This window comes from Lithobates pipiens, unplaced genomic scaffold (genome assembly GCF_037356315.1).
Source record: "Lithobates pipiens isolate NorthernLeopardFrog02 unplaced genomic scaffold, aLitPip1_a1.2 Scaffold_25, whole genome shotgun sequence".
Lineage (NCBI taxonomy): Eukaryota > Metazoa > Chordata > Amphibia > Anura > Ranidae > Lithobates > Lithobates pipiens.
This window is the reverse complement of record NW_027507787.1, coordinates 100,368,426-100,381,863: the sequence shown is the minus strand read 5'-3', so window position 1 is coordinate 100,381,863 and position 13,438 is coordinate 100,368,426. Positions and strand designations below refer to the sequence as shown.

Sequence of the window (13,438 nt, the reverse complement as noted above, 5' to 3'; positions counted from 1 at the left end):
ACTTGCCTCGCCGCGACCTGCCGCGACCTCAGCGGCGACTTGCAAATGACTTCTGTATAGAAGTCAATGCAAGTCGCCCCGAGGTCGCCCAAAAGTAGTACAGGAACCTTTTTTTGCACAACCTTCCTAGTCTGGGTAATACTTAGATTATCCTTATCCTTAGATTATCCTTATTTCATAGGCTCTGTTCTGGCCTTTGCAAAATATATGCAATCAGTCACCTAAAAAAATGGAGGTCATGCATATACAGTGCCTTGAAAAAATATTCATACCCCTTGACATTTTCCACATTTTGTCATGCTATAACCAACAACTTAAGTGTATTTTATTGGGATTGTATGTGATAGACCAACACAAAGTATCCCATAATTGTGAAGTGGAAGGAAAATGATAAATGGTTTTCAATTTTTTTATACAAATAAATATCTGAAAAATGTGGTGTGCATTTGTATTCAGCACCCTTTATTCTGATACCCCTAACTAAAATCTAGTGGAACCAATTGTCTTCAAAAGTCACCTAATTAGTAAATAGAGTCCACCTGTGTGTAATTTAAGCTCAGTATATATGTAACTGTTCTGTGAAGCCCTCAGAGGTTTGCTAGAGAATCTTAGTGAACAGACAGCATCATGAAGTGCAAGGAACACACCAGACAGGCAAGGGATAAAATTGTGGAGAAGTTTAAAACAGGCTTAGGTTATAAAAAAAATATTCCAAGCTTTGAACATCTCACAGATCACTGTTCAATCCATCATCCGGAAATGGAAAGAGTATGGCACAACTGCAAACCTGCCAAGACCTGGCCGTCCACCTAAACTGACAGGCATGGCAAGGAGAACATTAATCAGAGAAGCAGTCAAGAGGCCCATGGTAACTCTGAAGGAGCTGCAGAGAGCCACAGCTCAGGAGGGAGAATCTGTCCACAGGACAACTATTAGTCGTGCACTCCACAAATCTAGCCTTTATGGAAGAGTGGCAAGAAGAAAGCCATTGTTGAAAGAAAGCCATAAGAAGTCCTGTTTGCAGTTTGCGAGAAGCCATGTGGGGGACACAGCAAACATGTGGAAGAAGGTGTTCTGGTCAAATGAGACTAAAACTTAAAGGGGTTGTAAAGGTTCGTTTTTTATTTTCTACATAGGTTTCTCTAAGCTAGTGCATTGTTGGTTCACTTACCTTTTCCTTCGATTTCCCTTCTAAATGTTTTTTTTCTTTGTCTGAATATCTCACTTCCTGTTTCTCCTCAGTAAACTTCTCACCATCATCCGAGCTGGTGGTTAGTCAGCCAGAACAGCTTACTGAACAGCTTACTGAGGAGGAACAGGAAGTGAGAAATTCAGACAAAGAAAACAAAGAAAAAAAACCTTTTATAAGGGAAATCGAAGGAAAAGGTAAGTGAACCAACAATGCACTAGCTTATAGGAACCTATTTAGAAAATAAAAAACTAACCTTTACAACCCCTTTAACTTTCTGACCTTAAAGCAACACGCTATGTGTGGCGGGAAACTAACACTGCACATCACCCTGAACACACTATCCCCACTGCAAAACATGGTGGTGTTAGCATCATGTGGGGATACTTTTCTTCAGCAGGGACACGGAAGCTGGTCAAAGTTGATGGGAAGATGGATGAAGCCAAATAATCTTAAAAGAAAAAACTGTTATAGTCTGCAAAAGACTTGAGACTGTGGACTTGAGAAGGTGAACCTTCCAGCTGTCCTGATGGAAGGTTCACCTTCCAGCAGGACAGCAACCCTAAGCATATAGCCAGAGCTACAATGTTTGAAAAGGCCCAGTTGAAGTCCAGACCTAAATCCAATTCAGAATCTGTGTCAAGATTTGAAAATTGCTGTTCTGACACACTCCATCCAATTTGACTATTTTGAGCTATTTTGCAAAAAAAAATAAAAAATAGGCAAAAATGTCACTCTAAAGGCACAAAGCTGGTAGAGACATACCCCGAAAACCAGTAGCTGTAATTGCAGAGAAAGATGGTTCTAGTATTGACTCGGGGGGCCGAATACAAATGTAAGCCACATTTTTCAGATATTTATTTGTAAAAAAAAAATGAAAACCATTTATCATTTTCCTTCCACTTGACAATTATTTGCCACTTTGTGTTGGTCTATCACATAAAATCCCAATAAAATGCACCTGCCTCTTTTGGTTGTAACATGATAAAATGTGGAAACCATAAAGGGGTATGGATACTTTTTTTCATCAAGCTATGCAGTGGAATAACATCTTTACGATGTCTTAAAATGTTTGCAAGTACAGTTGCTCCAGAGCTTACTACATGGGGGGAAGCTTTGCTGACTTCCATCATCCAATCATGTGTTAATAAAAAAAAAAATTTTTTGTTTTATTTTCCGCGCCTGTGATTGGGTAATCTTTGTAAGGTGAAGCTTCACCTCATTTACTAAGATCTGGAGCAACTGCACTTGCAGGGTTTCACAGTCTATTTACCTTTAGTAAATCAGCCCCATTGCCTCCTGTCGCATGTCCTCAATCTCCAACCACTCTCAAAGTAAGTTTAAAGTCTCTAACCATCTACTGTAGTATATCTATGGTCCTTGACAGTTTTCTGTCATTACATACTCTGAATATTATGAACAGCCCTTTGGTGATTTCAGGGGGTGCACTTAAAGTGGTTGTAAACCCTTACAAACCACTTTGACCTACAGGTAAGCCTAGATTAAGGCTTACCTGTAGGTCCAAGAAATATCTCCTAAACCTATACGGTTTAGGAGATATTTGCCCGAAGACAGGCACCGCTGTGTACGGCGCATGCGCCGTAGACAGCGGCGCACTGAGCGCGGAATTTCCAATAATGGAGCTGCCTCGCGTGTCGGCTCCCGTGAGCATGCGCGGGAGTGACGTCATCGCGGCTCCGCCGAATGACAGCGGCGGAGCTGCGAGACCCCACCGAGAAGATGGATGCGCCGGACTACAGGGGACAGCGGCGACTTCGTTGGCTCCTGTGTCAGGTAAGTGACACATAATGGGCTACTATGCGATGCATAGTAGTCCATTATGCTTTGCCTTTGCAGGGAATGAAAGAGGAAGTAAACCCATCAGGGTTTACTTCCTCTTTAAAACTCACTGTATTAAGTAAAGCTGGCCCGGCTGGTTGAATGAAAAAAAATAAAAACTGATCAAGTTTTCTAAAAATATTGTTCAAAGTACAAACAATCAAACAATTATTCACCCTAAAATTGTTTGCACAACAAACAATGGCAAATATTTTCCAGTAATCCTTTCTTATGAGCATTCTGCTATACAATGCTCACTGAACTTTTGTCCAATTTGGTGGAATTTTCTGAAAAAAATTGATCACATTTTAAATTTTTTATTGAAAATATTAAACATATTAGAAGGCCTATTAATTAGAGGGTTAAAGTCTGGCATATCATCTTCTATAGCCTTTCTGATGATAAAAATGTGCCAGGGTCCAGATACTCTGAGCTGGGTGTAAGAGACAATTTGCCTGCTCATGTCAGGGCCTATTAGCTGCACTTCACGTCCCTTGAAGCCCTTTAATATATTCTGGTGCTGCTCTGGGTAGCATTGAGCATAAGGATTGTCTGTAACCACCAGATACAAGATTTAACCATTGTAATTCCTCTACTTTCAAATGAATACAACAAACAAGTACAACTGTTTAGTGCATTACTCAATGTCTAACTATCACTGAATTTTTTATTCAAACTAGAAAATGCACAAATACCAATGTTGAGATGCAGGTACCAAAAAGTGTGCACCTGGAAAAAAATAATAATTAAAAAACATTTGCAGTAGATCTTTGCAATACATGCATGTTTGGTCATGTTATGCATCTTTAAAAATGTACAGAAAATTCTGCTGATCTTCTTGAAAATGTTATCTTATACACATATCCAGCAGTTGCTCCTACAACTACATAAATTATTTCTATGCAGACAGACATGTTTATGTCATCTGTCTTACCTTATCTCCTGACTGAGGTCTCATTAAAGATACTTGGTCATAGCCTCTTCTTAGCAGTGCCCAGATAGCATCCAGTTTGCCCTATAATTAAGCATAATATTTTATGGAAATGTATACAAAAGTAACATACTGCATAGCCACAAATCAACTTTTTTGCAGATATAAAAAAAATCCAGTAATTATTATTTCAAATGATCACCAGATGCCTGAATAACTATAATAACTACACAATAGTTTCTTCTCTCATGCACAGTGAAAGGAATGTTCCTTTTTCATTGCTATACTATCATATTAAAGCTAGAATGCTTGTAAATTTTTATACATGTACTGTATTTATTTTTTATTTATTTTTCAATAGCAACTGACATTTTGTGACACAATGCTTTTGTTCCATTATTAAAAGGCATTCAACATCCAGTCTGGCTGGACTTGAGCGAAATGGAATTGAGGGTACAAGAAAAACAATTGACCAGACGTGATGTCTAATTTATCCAGGTCATGGTAGAGTTAGCAGTACAGGCATACCTCACTTTTAAGTACACAATGGAGTTTATTTACTAAAGCTGGAAAGTGCAAAATCAGGCTCACTTCTGCATAGAAACCAATGAGCTTCTACCCCCAGCTTGTTCAATTAAGCTTTAGTAAATCAACCCCATTGTGTACTTAAAAGTGGGGTATGCCTGTACTTAGTTACATTCAGCTGGACTTGTTCTGTAACAGAACAAGTCCATTTGAATGTGGCTATCTACTATTGGGGCTATATCCTGATGTCCAGCCTGTTATGACTATGATTATAACTGTGGCGAATAGGACAAAAATAGTCAGCTTTATTGACTCATAAAGAGCAACCATTATAAGATTAGGTGTATAATGGTCTGGTCCAGGGGTCTCCAAACTATGGCCCTCCAGTTGTTCAGGGAACTACAACTCCCATTGTGCCTTGTAATGTCTGTAAATGTCAGAGTTTTACAATGCCTCATGGGATGTGTAGTTCCACAACAGCTGGAGGGCCGTAGTTTGGAGATCCCTGGTCTAGTGTATCAGATGGATTCTTTGACTCCTTCAGTGCTGTGGGTTGGCTGACTTTGTGTGATAGAACTTTGACTTTTCAGCAGAAAATGTGCATATTGAGTGCCCTGAATTCAGAGGCCCTTAATACTCTTTAAAAAAGAAGGTATGTGCAGACCAAAGGAACAGTATACAGTATCTACTAAATCATTTCTGAAAAAAATCCAAGAATTATGCAATACAGTATTTTCATCTTCAATCCTTTAGTGGGGATAGATTCAGTATGTGGAGGTAGCATGCATCTGAATAGGCCCTAACAAATAACCTGTGTACTGCAGAAAGAGATCGCATTAGAGATTAGGTTTCCTCTGTTCTGCCTTCTGTAAACAGGCTTCCTTTTAATGATGTAATGACTTCTTATACAGTATATCTTCCTGCATAAATCATAGTGTAAAAAAAATGTAAAAATCTGGCAGGAATATTAATCCTCTTTGTCATAGCTGGGACATTTGGGAAAATGCTGTGAACTCATGTATGCGATATCACTGCTCCAAGTGATACAAGTAGCAGGTTGGTGGTTCAAAATCCCTAGAATGTATTCATTAATGCTTTCTGTCGGAATAAGGTAATCTATTAAAAGTCAGAAGCTATATAAAGAAAAATGATCTTTACCTTGATTGGACTGTACCATTTTCTCTCTTGTGGGCCACGGCGTGCTGAGGGTCTCTTTGCCTTTGGTTCCCAGGGTTCATATTCTTGTTCTGGAAGTTTAATAACTGCATTTTTGGGTTTCTCCAGCTTGGCACCCTCTTCAGTGGAACCTTTGCCACCCCATCTCACCTACAGAAATAATTTTCCAAAAACTTCAGTTATTCTTCTTAGACATAGACATCGGGTAAAACTGGAAATATACTCAATGGCCATATTATTAAGACCTACTCATTAAAGCTGAAGTCCATACATCAAGAACCAGGACCAGTACTAGGGGTTGGCAGGATGGACAGCTGCCCTCGGCGGAATTATTTAGTTGGGGAAGAGGGCGCTGTCTGCCGGGTGTAACCACGCCCAGCACAGAATATGCTACTGAGTGCCACATCTAACAGCGTAGGCAGAGAGCGGCTTTGTTCCTGCGTGTATTCTAGAGCATAGCACTACACCCGCCACCTGCCTGCACAGTGTGTACTAGTCCCTGAGTGACAGTAGAGTGGAGTAGGCAGAGCGTATGAGGTTGGGAAAGCATATCCTATGATTCCAGATATATACAGCTTTCCTGCTCCTCTGCTTGCCTGGACAGCGGCTTCTCCATCCCCTCTCCATTCATTTTTATCACTCCTACTTTCATAGTGTCCCAATGTCTGTGTGACATCACCAGCTCCGCCCCTTAGCCTTCTGTTTTTTTCCTCCCTGCTCTGGACAATGCAATCCCTTCTACTGGAACATGAGGTTGCATGCACACAGCCTCTGTATTCTAATATGACATGCAGGTTTGGGTCCCAATAGAAATGAATAGAACACTGGCAGAGGGATGCAAATATGCACTGGAGAGCCCTGCACATGATAGACATGTCTGAATGGGCCTAAACAACTCATATACATGGAGGCTTAATGATTTCCCAAGCTCCCCAGGCATCAGAAACAGACAGGGGTTTTACACAAGAGCTACTACATCTGGACCTGGGTGGAAATTCAGCTGGTTCCCTAAGGACTGGATGAGTTTTAATCCATCTATGGCCATTCCTGCTAAAGAGAAGTTGATCTAATATGATCAACTTCTCTCAAACCCGCTTGTTGGAAATTTTTGCTTTGATCTGAAGCGCTGATCAATGTATTCTGACCACTATCACAATATAATGTCTCAGTGGAGAGGATTCCTCCATCCACCTCACCTATGTGGATGAGGGGATCACCTCAGTTGTTTTCAATCAGACACTAACTGATCAAAAAAAACGGACCCATCTATGGCCAGCTTACCATTCACTATACAATCTGATTGTACAATATATTTTGGATCTAGCACCAACTATGTAGTACCTGCCTGATTGGATACTACTAATTGGATAATGAATTGTTTAAGTTTGTGCTCTTATTACAAAATTTTGGTAAATCAAAGGGAGATTGTGCAGAAATTGTACAATCAGATTATAAAGTGTATGCTCACCTTTACTGTTCATATGTATGAGTACTAAGAATGACAAATGTTTTCCTTGACACATTGGGGGTTATTTATGAAAAGCAAATCCACTTTGCACTGCAAGTGCACTTGGAAGTGCAGTAGCTCTCAATCTAAGGGGTAGATCTGAAATGAGGGGAAGCTCTGCTGATTTTCATCAACCAATCATGTGCAAGCTAAAATTTGTTTTTTTATTTTCCTTGTATGTCCCCTTCGGATCTACAGCGACTTTACTTGCAAGTGCACTTTCAGTGCAAAGTGGATCTTCCTTTAGTAAATACCCCCCATTGTCTAAAGCCGGGTACACACTATTACACACAAACAAGGTGGATTCAGAAAATCCTCTCTCCCCTCTGTGCTATTGTGGTCTGACAACAGCACTCCTCCACTGATCAGAATTTCCAGCAGGACCATTTGACACAAGCCAAGGTCAGCTTCAGCTAGTTCTTGAGCTCCATTTACAATCTTCAGAAATCACCCTTGGGCAGCCATTATTATAATACTCCTTATTGGCTGTAAACCAATTATCAAAGCAATCTAATTGGCTGTGTGTGTGTGTGTGTGTAATACTGGTGTACTCCGCAACCATTACATGTGTTTTGGTGCACTGCACATGCTTCTACTAGCTCCGCCCCCTGCTCAGGAGGGGGGCGCATCTTGGCATCTTTGCCCTGGGCACTGAATTACCTTGTCCCGCCACTGCCACCAACCCAACACACAGCAATCCTGAGGTACTTCCGTTTCTGAATAATGCCAGCTAAGTGTATTCCAAAGCTTTGTGAGTGGCAATATAGGAGGTAACAAAAAAGGTTTGACAGTGTAGGGTGTACTACCATCACTGTAGTGCCTCTGTTCTCTGTGATTGTCATTCATTCATATTACTATTGATACACCCAATTCAGTTCTAATACAAACAGTAAATCTTGTGACCGTAACCTAATTCAAAAAGCATGCAGACGTTGTCAGTAGGTACATTTGGTGTTTACATTTTAAAAAGGGGAAAAGGTATGTTTTACTGTAAGCAACTTTGACTGTGGAATGATTGTGATGGCTACAATACTTCAGAAAATTGTTGACTTTCTAGAATTTTAACACACTAGTTTGTAGAGCTGGGGCCCTCAAACCTTTTAAACAAAGGGCCATTTCACTGACCATCAGAATAATTGGGCGCTGGACTGTGGTCAGTAGGAGAAAAAAAATGCCTCTAAATCAGAGGTCAGTGGCTTATGTTGGTGGACAGTGGACATTCATAATTTCCCTATGTTAGTAGTCAGAATAAAAGAATGTCCGTAGGTTAGCAGTCAAGAGTAATACATTTATCAGCGGTAGTAAAAAATGCCCGTTTGTCAGAGGTCAGTTGTGGTTAAAAAATGCACATGAGCCAGTGGTCCGTGCAAGCAGAGCTGGTGCAACCATAAGGTGGATTAGGCAGTAAATAGGGTAAGTAAAATCCAAATCCCCAGCCACTTGCTGTTTAATCTTTCGAAACAGATGATCACTCCAATTCTACTCTATTCAGATAAGATGAGTAAATATGGCTACAGATGGTGCAATGTGAATATGTGGCTGAAATACAGTAGCTGCCTGACTCTATTGAGTAAGCATAGGCCAAATTCTACAAGGGTCTTTCTGGCAACTTGAATTCATGTGATGAAGAATTCAGAATGTTTGGAAGGCAAATGGTCTTTGATAGTACTTGCTACTTTTTAGTTTCAACTAATTAAATGACCATTACTGAGTTAATACTTTTCTGTTTCTCATGAGGTCATTTAACAACTGTATATGAAATGCCAGTTCAGATCTCCTTCTACACTATATGGCCAATTAATTGTAGACAGCCCTATTGATAGTCCACAAAGACAATGCTTGACAAATTGGGTTTGGGGGAACTTGAGTAGTCTTCACAGAGCCCTGATCACAACTCTACTGATCACCTTTGGGGAGAACTTAAAGTAGAACTATAGGCAAAACTTTTTTTTATGTTGGCTAGAGTAAGAGAGGATTATAACCCCGTCAGTTTATTTTTTCCATTTGTGCCCCATTGGGGAGATACAGTTGTGCTCATAAGTTTACAAACCCTTGCAGAATTTATGATTTCTTGGCCATTTTTCAGAGAATATGAATGATAACACAAAAACGTTTCTTTCACTCATGATTAGTGTTTGGCTGAAGCCATTTACCGTATATACTCGAGTATAAGCCGAGATTTTCAGCCTCTTTTTTGAGGCTGAAAGTGCCCCCCTCGGCTTATACTCGAGTCATCGCTGTCTGCCTGCTCGATCAGCGTGTCGAGCAGACAGACAGCGGACATTCTAAAATTCAAAAGCCGCGCCTCCGCCTTCGCCTGTGATAGGCGGAACACTGAATTTCCCAGCAGTCAGTGTTCCGCCTATCACGGACATCCGCTCATCCTCGTACTACGGACGAGGATGAGACGATGTCCGTGATAGGCGGAACACAGGCTGCTGGGAAATTCAGTGTTCCGCCTATCACAGGCGAAGGCGGAGGCGCGGCTTTTGAATTTTAGAATGGCCGCCGAGGCGCCGACGAAGAGCGGCGATCCTGGCAAGGCACGGGACGGAGGCGAGGCAAGGCACGGCACGGGACGGGACGGAGGCAAGGCACGACACGGGACGGAGGCAAGGAGGCAAGGCACGGCACGGGACGGAGGCAAGGAGGCAAGGCACGGCACGGGACGGAGGCAAGGAGGCAAGGCACGGGACGGAGGCTCGGGACACAGGCTCGGGACACAGGTAGGCTGGACACACACACACACACACACACACACACACACACACACACACACACACACACACACGGACACACACACACAGGGATGGATGGATGGAGACACACACACACAGGGATGGATGGATGGAGACACACACACACAGGGATGGATGGATACACACACACACAGGGATGGATGGATGGAGACACACACACACAGGGATGGATGGATGGAGACACACACACACAGGGATGGATGGATGGATGGAGACACACACACACAGGGATGGATGGATGGATGGACACACACACACACAGGGATGGATGGATGGATGGACACACACACACACAGGGATGGATGGACGGACACACAGGGATGGACGGACACACAGGGATGGACGGACACACAGGGATGGACGGACACACAGGGATGGACGGACACACACACAGGGATGGACAGGCATGTCTCACCCTCGGCTTATACACGAGTCAATAAGTTTGCCAGTTTTTTTGGGGGTAAATTGGGGGCCTCGGCTTATATTCGGGTCGGCCTATACTCGAGTATATACGGTATTATCAATCAACTGTGTTTGTGTTTACTCTTTTTAAAATCATAATGACAACAGAAACTACCCAAATAACCCTGTTCAAAAGTTTATATACTCCAGTTCTTAATACCGTGTATTGCCCCCTTTAATATCAATGACAGCTTGAAGTCTTTTGTGGTATTTGTTGATGAGGCTCTTTATCTTCTCAGATGGTAAAGCTGCCCATTCTTCTTGGAAAAAAGCCTCCAGTTCCTGTAAATTCTTGGGCTGTCTTGATGAACTGCACGTTGGAGATCTCCCCAGAGTGTCTCAATGATACTGAGGTCAGAAGACTGAGATGGCCACTCCAGAACTTCCAGAACACTTTATTCTGCTGTAGCAGATAACAGGTCCACTTGGCCTTGTGTTTTGGATCATTGTCATGTTGGAAAGTCCAAGTACGTCCCATGCACAGCTTCCTGGCTGATGAATGCAATGTTCCTCCGGTATTTTTTGATAACATACTGCATTCATCTTGCCAACAATTTTGACCAAATTTCCTGTGCCCTTGTAGCTCACACATCCCCAAAACACCAGCGATCCACCTCTGTACCTTTCATCATAGGCCTTGTTGACTCCTCTCCAAATGTAGCATTTATGGTTGTGGCCAAAAAGCTAAATTTTGTTCACATCACACCAAATGACTTTGTGCCAGAAGGTTTGGGGCTTGTCTCTGTGCTGTATGGCATTTGCATAGTAATGACTTTCTTCTGGTGACTCGACCATGCAGCCCATCTTTATTCAAGTGCCTCCTTATTGTGCATCTTGAAACAGCCACACCACATGTTTTAACCACTTTCAGACCGGACCATTTTGCTGGTAAATGACCAGAGGTCTTTTTACACTTTGGCACTGCGCTGCTTTAACTGGTAATTGCGCGGTCATGCAATGTTGTACCCAAACAAAATTTGCGTCCTTTTCTTCCCACAAATAGAGCTTTCTTTTGATGGTATTTGATTGCCTCTGCGATTTTTATTTTTTGCGATATAAACGTAAAAAGACCGCAAATTTTGAAAAAAAATTGATATTTTCTACTTTTTGTTATTAGAAAAATCCAATAAACTCAATTTTAGTCATACATTTAGGCCAAAATGTATTCAGCCACATGTCTTTGGTAAAAAAAAAGTCAATAATTGTATATTTATTGGTTTGCGCAAAAGTTGTCACATCTACAAACTAAGGTACGTTTTCTGGAATTTACGCAGCTTTTAGTTTACGACTGCCTATCTCATTTCTTGAGGTGCTAAAATGGCAGGGCAGTACAAAACCCCCCCAAATGACCCCATTTTGGAAAGTAGACCCCCTAAGGAAATTGATAAGAGGCATGTTGAGCCCATTGAATATTTTATTTTTTTGCCTCAAGCGATTGAATAATGACAAAAAAAAAAATTTTTTTTTTTTTTTACACAAAGTTGTCACTAAATTATATATTGCTCACACATGCTATGGGCGTATGTGAAATGACACCCCAAAATAAATTCTGCTGCTTCTCCTGAGTACGGGGATACCACATATGTGGGACTTTTTGGGAGCCTAGCCGCGTACGGGGCCCCGAAAACCAAGCACCGCCTTCAGGCTTTCTAAGGGCGTAAATTTTTGAGTTCACTTCTCACTACCTATTACAGTTTTGAAGGCCATAAAATGCCAAGATGGCACAAAACCCCCACAAATGACCCCATTTTAGAAAGTAGACACCCCAAGCTATTTGCTGAGAGGCATGTTGAGTTCATGGAATATTTTATATTTTGCCACAAGTTGCGGGAAAATTACAAACTTCTTTTTTTTTTTTTTTTCACAAAGTTGTCACTAAATGATATATTGCTCATGCATGCCATGGGCATATGTGAAATGACACCCCAAAATAAATTCTGCTGCTTCTCCTGAGTACGGGGATACCACATATGTGGGACTTTTTGGGAGCCTAGCCGCGTACGGGGCCCCGAAAACCAAGCACCGCCTTCAGGCTTTCTAAGGGCGTAAATTTTTGAGTTCACTTCTCACTACCTATTACAGTTTTGAAGGCCATAAAATGCCAAGATGGCACAAAACCCCCACAAATGACCCCATTTTAGAAAGTAGACACCCCAAGCTATTTGCTGAGAGGCATGTTGAGTTCATGGAATATTTTATATTTTGCCACAAGTTGCGGGAAAATTACAAACTTTTTTTTTTTTTTTTTTTTTTCACAAAGTTGTCACTAAATGATATATTGCTCATGCATGCCATGGGCATGTGTGAAATGACACCCCAAAATATATTCTGCTGCTTCTCCTGAGTACGGGGATACCACATATGTGGGACTTTTTGGGAGCCTAGCCGCATACGGGGCCCCGAAAACCAAGCACCGCCTTCAGGCTTTCTAAGGGCGTAAATTTTTGAGTTCACTTCTCACTACCTATTACAGTTTTGAAGGCCATAAAATGCCAAGATGGCACAAAACCCCCACAAATGACCCCATTTTAGAAAGTAGACACCCCAAGCTATTTGCTGAGAGGCATGTTGAGTCCATGGAATATTTTATATTTTGCCACAAGTTGCGGGAAAATTACAAACTTTTTTTTTTTTTTTTTTTTACAAAGTTGTCACTAAATGATATATTGCTCACGCATGCCATGGGCATATGTGAAATGACACCCCAAAATAAATTCTGCTGCTTCTCCTGAGTACGGGGATACCACATATGTGGGACTTTTTGGGAGCCTAGCCGCGTACGGGGCCCCGAAAACCAAGCACCGCCTTCAGGCTTTCTAAGGGCGTTACAGTTTTGAAGGCCATAAAATGCCAAGATGGCACAAACCCCCCCCAAATGACCCCATTTTGGAAAGTAGACACCCCTAAATTTAGGGGTACACTAGTGAGACTAGGTAATAAATGGCGGGTGCCCTGAAACTATAAAAAAATAACTAACCAACCAGCGTCACCTGTAACAGTTATATGGTGATCACTGGTGAAAGGGTTAACTAGGGGGCAATCAGGGGGCT

The 13,438-nt window shown here is 41.7% G+C and overlaps 1 protein-coding gene across 1 annotated transcript in view; it reads right to left on the bottom strand.

The window, feature by feature from the left end:
• Positions 1 to 13,438, bottom strand: part of ANTXRL (ANTXR like) — a 288,394-nt gene that overhangs the window by 15,263 nt on the left and 259,693 nt on the right. Inside the window, exons 16-17 of the mRNA XM_077454770.1 lie at positions 5,643 to 5,810; positions 3,963 to 4,043 (exon numbers count right to left, since the gene is read on the bottom strand). Of these exons, the coding sequence (XP_077310896.1) occupies positions 3,963 to 4,043; positions 5,643 to 5,810 (249 nt within the window). The remainder of the gene's footprint in view (positions 1 to 3,962; positions 4,044 to 5,642; positions 5,811 to 13,438) is intronic.